The sequence below is a fragment of the Hordeum vulgare genome, chromosome 4H, assembly GCF_904849725.1.
Source record: "Hordeum vulgare subsp. vulgare chromosome 4H, MorexV3_pseudomolecules_assembly, whole genome shotgun sequence".
Taxonomy (NCBI): Eukaryota; Viridiplantae; Streptophyta; class Magnoliopsida; order Poales; family Poaceae; genus Hordeum; species Hordeum vulgare.
In genome coordinates, this window is record NC_058521.1 from 574,948,459 (window position 1) to 574,959,165 (window position 10,707).

General features: G+C 41.2%; 1 protein-coding gene across 1 annotated transcript; it reads left to right on the top strand.

Moving 5' to 3' along the window:
• Positions 1-610: 610 nt before the first annotated feature.
• On the top strand, positions 611-1,101 carry LOC123450792 (anaphase-promoting complex subunit 10-like). Its single transcript, XM_045127880.1, has 3 exons — positions 611-816; positions 920-980; positions 1,063-1,101. Exons 1-3 carry the CDS (start codon positions 611-613, stop codon positions 1,099-1,101), a joined length of 306 nt encoding a protein of 101 aa, XP_044983815.1.
• Positions 1,102-10,707: the final 9,606 nt, after the last annotated feature.

Sequence of the window (10,707 nt, forward strand, 5' to 3'; positions counted from 1 at the left end):
AACACTTTTCAAATTCAAAACAATTTTCAAATTCCAGAACATTTTTCAAATTCCGAAACAGTTTATCAAAGTCCGGAATAATTTTTCAAATTCCGGAACATTTTTTCAAATTCTGAAACATTTTTCAAATTCCAGATCATTTTTTCATATTCTGAACTATTTTCAAAATTCTGGAACATTTTTTGAAAATCTAGAATATTTTTTAAACATAAATATAAAAAAAATCTCCTCTAATAATAAAGCGCGCATTGCTTCTCCCGTCCGTTGTGGCAATTGTGCGGAAAACCCCCTGTGTTTTGTTGAAATCAACCGGCAGTCCTTTGTTTAGTTAAAAAACGTTTCGTTTTTATAGAAACACCCCTCCCCGTGGTCAAGGTCTTCTTATCCACATCCCTCCTGGACCAGCGCCCCCATCCCTCCACCCCGACGTCGCGCACCGATGCCGCTGTTGCCGTCGCCGCCGCGCAGGTCGGCCGAGGTGGCAAACCGCGCTCAGCGTCGCCGCCAAGAACGCAACCCTCATAGCCGTGCTCCTTTACCTGGGCGACCAGGGCTGGCGTTGGGCGCACCCAACACCTCTCGCGCCGCCCGACAACCTAACACCGAATCGATGGAGTCTAACGGCGAGGAGGAGGCGGCGGCGACGCCGACGCCAGGGACGGTCGCGGCGGCGGGGAGACTGAAGGGCTGCCCGGAGCTGACGGTGGAGGACGTGCTGCAGGAGATGGCCAAGACGGCCGCCTGGAGCGTCAGCTCCTGCAAGCCCGGCAACAGCGTCGCCTCCCTCCGCGATGACACCCTCGACACCTACTGGCAGTAAGCGCCCCGACCTATCCTCTCCCCTCAAAATCTCTCCCTTAGTCTCGCGGAATCACAGGCTGAGCCGAGCCGTCGCCGGTGGTTTTTTCTTTTTTGTCAGGTCGGACGGCGCGCAGCCGCACCTGATCAACATCCAGTTCCAGAAGAAGGTGCAACTGCAGGTGAGTACTATGAGTCTCCGAGCTGCTGCTGCTCCTGCTTCCGCTCAGTTTTGTTTGGATTTCTGTTTCTGAATTGAGCAAGGAAGCAGGGAAGGAGGTGTTCAGAGACACGGATCTTTAGTCAGACAGCGAGGACGACGACGAGTTGAAGCATCTCAAAAGGACAACTAGGAGCTAGGTCTGAAACCCATATATTTCAGGTTTCTGATGCTTGTGGCCTGTCACAACATCGGACCTACCTCATCTTTTCTTACTTAACTTATAACCCTGCTACAACAATTCTGGAACATTACATGGTATGGCAAAAGTGGTGTTAGATGATTAATATCATACTAGCAAAATGACCCGTGCGTTGCAACGGAAGAAAAAAAAACATAATCTCCAATGATGACGACCACATTTTGTTTACATATCATCGCTTGATTTAGAAATTTTGTGCACAAATCCAAAAAAATGTTTCTTCTTTTAAATTTATTCACAAGTTGAAGCAATCTTTACATTTAAAAAAAATATATATCATGGTTGTCAAAAATCTTGGTAAATCAAAGATTTATTCTAAATTTTAATATTTTTTTTAGAAAACATACAATAATAATCCGATCCATCCAACAGTTAATTCTTCAAAGTTCACACACGTATAATGTTTAACTACATACATTAGATCTTTCGTGAACAATTTTACAAATATGGAAACAATTTTAAAATCGAGAATATTTTTTACAACTTACAAACATTTAGTAAAATTGTGAATATTTTTTATATTTCGAACTGGTTTAAATATTTTCTTTTGAATTGGCGACCAATTCAATAAAAGACGAACATAATTTTTGATGCTGGAGAATTTTATTTTAAATTCACAAACATTTTTTAAAACACATGAAGTTTTTCTGAATAAACAAACATTTTTATAAATCAGTAATATATTTATTAAATTCATGAACATTGTTTTGGAATTTGCAAAAAAAATATAAAAATCCAGCGCTTTTTTTGAACCCTATTTTTAATTCAAAATAAAAATTCGTCAGCATTTTAGTTCAAAATTCCTATTTTTGAATATGCAAAAGTTTTTGTAATTCTAAATTATTTAAATTATAAATAAACAAAAATGGAACGGAAAATTTTAAATAAAAAAAAGAAACTATCAAAACAGGCATTAGCTATTTTTAAAATTTTATGACATTTTTTAAATTTATTAACATATGTTGAATTAGAAAGCATTTTGTTAAATGGCTTTAATAATTTCAATACATGGAATTGTATTTGAGATTATAGACTTTTCTTGTTGTACAAACATTTTTCTAAAATTGCAAACATTTTATTGTGTATGCGAGCATTTTTCACAAAACTCCGAGCAGTTTTTGAAGTCACAAACATTTTAATTTTGAAAATATGTTGATTTATAATTTTCAGTTTATTAAAATATTAAAGATTATTTGAAGTTTTAAATTATTTAAAAAAAGAACTGAAAATAAATAAATAAATGGAACTAAAAGCAGGCGTCTATGCATGGGCCGGCCCATATGGTGTGTTGGATATTCTCCCAGCGTGCAGAGCATAATGTAGGAGGGTTTTACATGGGCCGGTCCAGTCCAAGATTTTTCGTTTTGTGAAACGTTTTGTACTACTTACTGGTGGCATGGTGGGTAATTTATGCAAACTTTAGAGGTAATTTCCAAGACGGACGACCAGAAACTGTATTTGCTTTATTATTAGGGAGAGATTTGGATATCATGCAAATATGAGTGTAAATAATGCTCGAACATTACATGGTTATGGCACAAGTCGTGTTATACTTGTAAACCAATATAAGACGTTTTAAAACACTACTGAGTACTTGTGTGAAACTCGCTAAATTCCACCAGGTAGAACATCTCCAAAGTTTTGAAACCAAGATTTTCATGACAGAAGCCCCAGTGTCCAGGTGAGAATCATTATATATTCAAATGTCACAAAATCAGAAGAAATTTTTGTATAACAAGACGTCTGTCAGACCGCCTGGTTTCCGGACGAGTACGCGTGGGACTTTATCGTCAGGTCACGCCATACTCCGAAAAACAATAAGATTATAAACTATAACCGATGTTTATCGGAACCGAATATAAGAAACTGACACACGGAGCAAGTTTTACGATATTTTTAGCCCGTTGCAACGCACGGGCATTTGTATTAGTAAATAATAAAACAAAAAACGATTTAAGAAATCTTCTAGAAAGTTTTCAAAAACTGGAAAACCCATCTGGACTTCTGGAAGGTTCCCAAAACCGGGATCGGTGAAAGTTTTAAAAGGCCGGCCCAAACCCCGTCCCTCGCTCGCATGTCCTGTGTGAAAGGTCGACAATGTGCCCACAGGATGCGGTAGATAGGATTTTCCCAGAGGCACGCCTTATTTTGAATGAATTTAAGAAATTTCTCAATTTTCTAAAAAAGGAATCTTTTTGGAAACATACAATTTTCGAATTTTGAGTAAAATTTGAAAAGAAAAATGTTTTTTACTACGATTTTTGAAATCTATTTTTTAGTTCCCAAACATATTGTTAGTTTGAAATAAAAATTAAGCTGTATGATTTTCTGAAAAAAAGATTGAACATTTTCAAAAATTGCCAAACACTGGTTAAAATAGAGATTAATTTTTAACATTTCTAATGAAATATTTAAAAGGGTACATTGTAAACAATTTTTCGAACTTTTTAATTCTCCAAAAGAAGTAAAAACGTGAATATTTTTTTATTTGTAAAAAATGAAAAAGGGAACATTTTCGGAAATTTTGAACATTTTTAAAATGTCCCCAAAAGTTCTTAATACATGTCACCGTTTGGATTAATGCAAGTAGATTTATTTTGCCTAGTGCTTAAACTTTCTCGAGTGTTCGTGCGTCACTATGGAAAATAAACTTAACAGAAAATAAGTCACTGACAGTTCGGAAAGTATTAGTTTGACGACCCTAGGGTGAGAGTATTTTCTCTTGAATGCCATTACTCGGGAAAGTTTCTTTAGTGTTTAGCTAATTTTGCCAAGTGTTTTGGGCGCTCGGAACGACATGTAAATCTGGTAGTGATTGTTACTCTATCGACGCGAATTACCGATTATAGTGTTATATCACCTCCCAAAATATTACACCTACACGTTTGAATTTACAAAATATATCGCCTACCAAAATATTATACCTACCGATCATAGTGTTTAGCTAGTTTTCCCAAGTGTTTTTTTTTTGCGAGGCGATACACGGGTGGCGGCCAGGGTAGGAACACCGTTCTCCTTGCCATATCCCTGCCAATGCAGGGTGTGTGGAGATGTATTCTGGCGTGTCTTCTGAAATCTGATCGGTTTAGGTTTTTGGTAGATCCATCTAAATTCGATTGGTTTCATGGTATTTATGGTATTTAAAGTTTCTATGGGCTCTTATCGACATTTTGTATGGGGCTGCAAATTTCATCGCAAATCGGTGTCGCCGATGTTTTCTAGTCTCCATTGACTACTTCATGGTCGTTGTTTCTACAAGCTCATGTGTTTCAAAATTATGTTCCCATCGAGATGGTGGTCTAGAGACAACATCGAGCTATGCTGAGTAACAACGAAATCCCCACATGATAGGTCCACGATGATATAAGGCCCCTCTCAGGCAGGCACATGACCATGAATGCAAAGGACCAAATAAACTCCAACATAATGTGATGGTAGCCAAGTTGGAGTCGACATCGATCGGGGAATCTTCATCGGCTGGTTTGCCTGTTAGTCGATCGGTTAGTGCATCAGTCGGGAGCCTCATTATCCATATGCCAATGTTGGTTTCTTAACGCGGGTTTATAGACGTCTTGCTGATGTGTTACACTAGGAGCAGCTAAGATACAACATTTTTAAGTCATCATAGGTAAAAATGGTTAATAGTCCAATCATATTTATGCATGAACACTAAATCATTAAATTTACTGATAACCTTTAAAAAACAATGCATTAGCACAGTTCATAGTCGGCTCGACGGCAAGCAGCTCAACTAGTGGACCAACTGTATGGAGCAATTAGGCTAGTTGTAATGGTTAATATCATATATTAGTATCATGCATATGATACTAGTGTATGATATCACATTCGTAATGCATAGTATCATAAGATAGTTCATTTATTGTCATGCAAGACACATAGTAGCACACCATTTAATATGGTACGGTATCATGATACGATACTGAACCCTCTCTTTCTTCATTTAATTCTATGCCACCTCATCGAAATTGCCTAGTTGGCACGCATGATGCTACCTATGATACTTTCATTACCGGTAGCATTAAGGAGATCTTACACATGGATGATTCACTAGGCATTTAAGGCCAAGCGTTACTGTCCGTCTTCACTAACTATTAAGCATGTTGCTTACCGACATTGTAATGAAAAAAATGGTCGACCATTAGTGCGCATTACATTTGCTTCCTCCGTTTCGTTTTATAAGTCATCTCACATTATGCATTGCGGTCAAGGCACAAAGAAAAACGAGTAAAATTAATATTAATTTGCTAATTAATATCATTACATGCAATGAATTGACCATTGTAATTCATGCTAGTTAGTCCCAAGTCATTAAAAACATACATGTCTCACGTCTTTTATTGGTTGATTCTTTTATTTATGTCAAAATGCAAAGACCAAGGTGAAAGTTAATGCATCACGCCTAAGTGTTTTGGGATCATTTGGTTTTCGTAAGATGACTTATACACCGAGACGGAGGGAGTAGCTTGTATGACCAGCCGAGGTGTAAATCATGGAGCACTATATATGCTGGACCCCTCAAACCCTCTTCAAACACCCGACAGTCCGCCCGGTCACTGTTCGGTCATAAAAATTCGACCCTCACAAGCCTCTCAAACCGGCGTCAAACGTCCGGGTTGACTGGCACACTCGTTTCCAACCCAAATATTGGGCGGATATGGGGGAGCACGGACATGCCCGCCACGTCGTCCTGATGGCTTGGCCTCACCCGAACTCGTCGAGAAACCCGACAGTCCGACAGGCGCCTCGACCGTCGGCATGGTGTGAACTCCGCATGGCGCCGCTCCGGATCCCCGCCCGAGGTCGAGGCCAGCTATTTAATCCGACCGACGCCCCCAGCCCTAGCTCATCCGCTTCCTGCTTCTCTCCGCCGTCACTCAAGCCTGTCCGCCTCCTCTCACAGTTCCCTCTCCGTCAGGATGGTCCGGCGGCTCATCACCACCAATGTGCAACTCACTCCGGAGCGGCGCCTTCAAATCGAGGCGGAGATCTAGGCTTGTCATGCCGCCCGCATCTTTGCGGGTCTCCCTCCGTACTCACCAGAGACGGAGGAGCAGCAGCAGGAGGAGGAGCAGCTGGAGGCCATGGAGGAGGACAACCTGGAGGAGGAGGCTCACGGCTTTAGCATGACGGAAGCGGAGGCGGAGTTCGCCGTCGCCCAATCGGAGGAGATGGCAGAGCAGCAGACCATCCTGAACTCCATCCAGGATGAGGCCGAGGTAGAGGCCAACCGTCGGCTCATCCGGCAGAGGCAGGAGGAGGCCGACGCCCTCTTCGACGAGCTGGACGCGGAGATTGAGGCGAAGGAGGCCGCAACGGAGCAGCCAAAGGCCCTGGAGGGGCGGAGCTAGGGCAGGCGGCCATTTATCCATCGGAGGGTACGGAGATCGTCGACATCTCCGATAAGGAGTAGATAGGTTCTATGTAGTACGTAGGTTTTATATCTTGCATGTTTTTGTACTGATTTGAGGATCCTAATATGAGATGTCCGGATGTAGAATGAATTATTTAAGACATGACCGATCAGTGTCCGCGGACGCGTCGAGCATGTCCGCGGGCGTTTGGGGGATCAAATTTGCAAGGTCCAACTGTAGATGCTACTAATTCACCTGGGTGGCGGTGCATCTTCTATTTTCTCTCGCGGAGTAAATCGTAACCATTGTAATCTCATACTCATACGCAAGAACACCTCCGAGAGATATAAGACTCAGGTTGCTACCTCTATCGTCGAGGGGCCCAAAACTATATACTCCCTCCGTTTCAAAATATAAGACTTTTTAGAGATTACACTAGGAAGGTACATACGGAGTAAAATGAGTTAATCAATATTCTAAAATATGTCTATGTACATCCGTATGTAGTTCATAGTGCAATATTTAAAAGGTCTTATATTTAAAAATGGAGGGAGTACATTTTTTGCATCCCCCGTGTCTTGATAGATCAAGTTCCTTTCACACACCTTTCTTACTGTCAGATCTAACATCATGGCAATTGGTGCTCACCTTGTGGCTGTGTATCTGCCGACCAATGGCACGAACGGTTTTTCCTTCTTCATTGACTTCCGGCATCAAGCTGATCCCGGGAGAGATCATCTTTTTTGGTTCGACCGGCTTCACCGTTGATGATTCCCTATCAACATCATTGACACCTTTTGCGTGCAAGATCCGGTTTCGTATCGGTTGGCTCATCTCACGCCCCAACGGCGCCTCGGACGTTCCTCGACACCTCGACTCCGTAATCCTACTCCCCATTATGCTTCCGTGGCGGATGTTCTACATCGCTCGGCTACGTACTTTTCATGCTTAAGTTTTTTATGCAAGACAAATGCCATGGTTATGAACACTACATGTTTTTTATTCCAAGGGAACCACGATTAAAAATATTAAGTCGGTTTCTTAACCGTGTTTTTTGCTAATAGCCTACCGTGTACCAAGCTTGAATCGGCTATGACCATGTCACACCGCCTCCTTGTTGTGCAATCATCATCACGCCACCATGTCACCAATGTGTGTGAGGCATGAAACAACTAAGTTAATGTTGTAATTAAAATGCATATTTCACTCCATAGCATGTTTAGTTTTTATCTCGTCTGAGGGCCACCCGGGAGTTGCACCTCACCCACACTCGAGTCCGAATTGATGGAATAAATATCAGTTCCTCAATTGTACTTTTAGGTTTTCGGTCAGTCTTTCCTGGAGGGATGCAATGCATTCGGGGCTACGCCACACTCGGGGGCTACACTACACCCGGGAGCTAGATCACCCTCGAGAGTGGAGCTAGCTAATTCGGAATTGCATTTACTCTTTTGGCGGGTTGTTTTTTCTTAAGTTCCACCCGCTGGGTGCATTACCAATTAACATGTTCCTCACTCATTTTTCTTTCTTTTTCGCAAGTCATCTAACTAAATGTGCTCGGTTCCTAAGACCCATTCGCAACCTGACTGTTTGGTTGGCAAGAGCAAAATCTAATAGTCCGTGCCTCTGCGGACTCATTGACTCACAAAAGGCTACTGCATGGATCAAAGAAATTGAGTAAAAACTAATAATAATGTTAACTACGACCAAAACAACTTAATTTTGTATGTGCATTTCCACTCTACATTCCAGGGATCAATATCATAAAGTTTGCTATTCTTCTCTGCTTATTTTTCTTCCACAAATACTTCCAGGTCAATGAAGGAAATATTATTGGAATGTTTACCGCGAGTAGTGACGAGCTTTTTTTCAAATTAGTGGCTCCGAGCTTTTTCTTTCTTTCTCCCGCGCTTTTAGAAGGGTGATATTCTCCTAAGTGTGCATAGTGACCCTCAGTCGGGCCACCTCCCATGAACGGAGAAAATTCAGGACAACTCAGGTCAGATTACGAAGAGACACGTGTTGACTGCACGGAAATTAACCCTGATCGACTCTATTCCAAAACGAATTCATTTACCATGCCGTATCCACGAAGATATTTCTGGCCGATTAAGTTCCAGGCCAAATTCATCTACCATGCTGACTGCACGAATATTCATCTTATCGACTATGTTTCAGGCCAAATTCATCTACCGTGTCTGCTGCACGAAGATAAGCCTGATGGACTCAGTTCATCAGATGACCTGAAACGCATGGGTTGCATTACTCCTGGCAGGTCTGCTTTATGTACAGCAACAATTCATTCAACACACGTGTCTGCACTTGTACGATGGTTATCCAACACATGTTCTAGCAGAATAAGGGAGACCCTCCATTAAACTCATAAGATCTGATTGCGGGGCTATAACCAATAGGTACGCTGATAATACAATTCTGAGCCTATGCCAGACTTATCCAGTCTGACAGGGTCTCAGGGGCTACACCTTATGGATACGTCAATCGCGCCACATAATTTGAAATGCAAAATACAAAGACGACCATGTTGATTCAGATTCGTTGTGATGTCATTAGCTACGACGAATTTCCGAGTGGCTCCACTCGAGCAGATGTTCCGTGCCTAATATGACTAATATGAGTGGCTTTGATATATCTCAAGCGTGTTTATAATTTTTAATTGTTTCATGCTACTATATTATCACTTATATATACTTTTATAATAATTGATACGTATCATTTTTGTGGATTAAGCTATTAATTTGGTGCCCAATGCTAATCTTGTTTTCTGCTTGTTTTTGGTTTCGCGGGAAGATCAAAATACGAAGCCAATTTTGGATGTTTTTTACTAGACAATGAATGACCTTAGAAGCTTCAGGGGAGGATCAGACGGCCCACCATGGTCCCAGACACCCAAGTCGTGCCATGTCCCTATGGGGCTCTGGTAGGGAGTGTGGGGCCCACAGGAACCGCGACCTCCGCTCCACCGTCATAGATCCCTATAAATATAGAAACTCTTTGCCGTATTTTCAGAAGAATTTTATCGCCAATGTTAGCCCCTGTTTTGTGAGGATCTAATCTGAAGGCATGTTCTGGAGTTCTGTCGAAGGTGGTGCCATTGCCGAAGTCTTCTTTATCAACCTTGCTACCTTCATGATGATGTATGAGTAGTTTCATCAGGACCATCGGTTCCATAGTTGTGTCTAGATGGTTATCTATCTCTCTCTTGGATCTTATATACCATATTCTTGTTAGCGTTCTCACATGGTCGAGGTTAATTCGATGTAATCAGTGGTGTGTTAGTTGGGATATGATGAGTGGTCACTTTATGATCCGATTGTTCAATAAAATCAATTGGATTTTTTGTGTTTTTTTTGCTGTATAATTAAAGAGCTTTGTATTTTCTTTGATCTATCTATCTTCTTTGACCAAGTTCGGTGGGTTTGTCTCCACAAGGAGTATTGTTTGTTGTGGGTTCAATATAGTGATGATCTAACCTAGTGACAAACAGAGCTAAGACATGTATTATATTGTTACCATCTAGAGGAATCACGTCAAAAATCACGGTGTCCTCATTGTATTTGATTTCTCCAATCCCTTCTTTACTTTCATATGGAATGTCTTCACTTTCCTCTTACTGCTATCTAGACCTGCATGCGTAGGGTATTAACTAACTTATGTGAATTGCTAAAATTTATAAATAAATTAAATTTCATTTGATCAAGTAGTCTAATTCCCTTCACCCACCCATCTGACACATACTACGCAACCACGGCAGCTGTCCATGATGCCCACCACAACCTCTGTCCTACTGTCGCCCCGGAGGACACCAGCCACGCCCGGTAGCCTAATGTGGTGGATTGTGCAAGTTGTGAATTCATGTATTTAGGGATTGCCCAACCCGAAATTTTGGATGCCCAAATGTTAGGTACTCCCTCCGACCAAGTGTATAGGACATGCGCGTAGTTCTAGATCGTTAATTTAACTACTTAAATATGTATTGTTTATAATAAATAATATATCATTAAATTCATACGGGGATGTAGTTTCTGAATATGTAATTTTTATCGCATACTACCTCCGTCCGAAAATACTTGTCCTAGAGATGAATGTATCTAGAC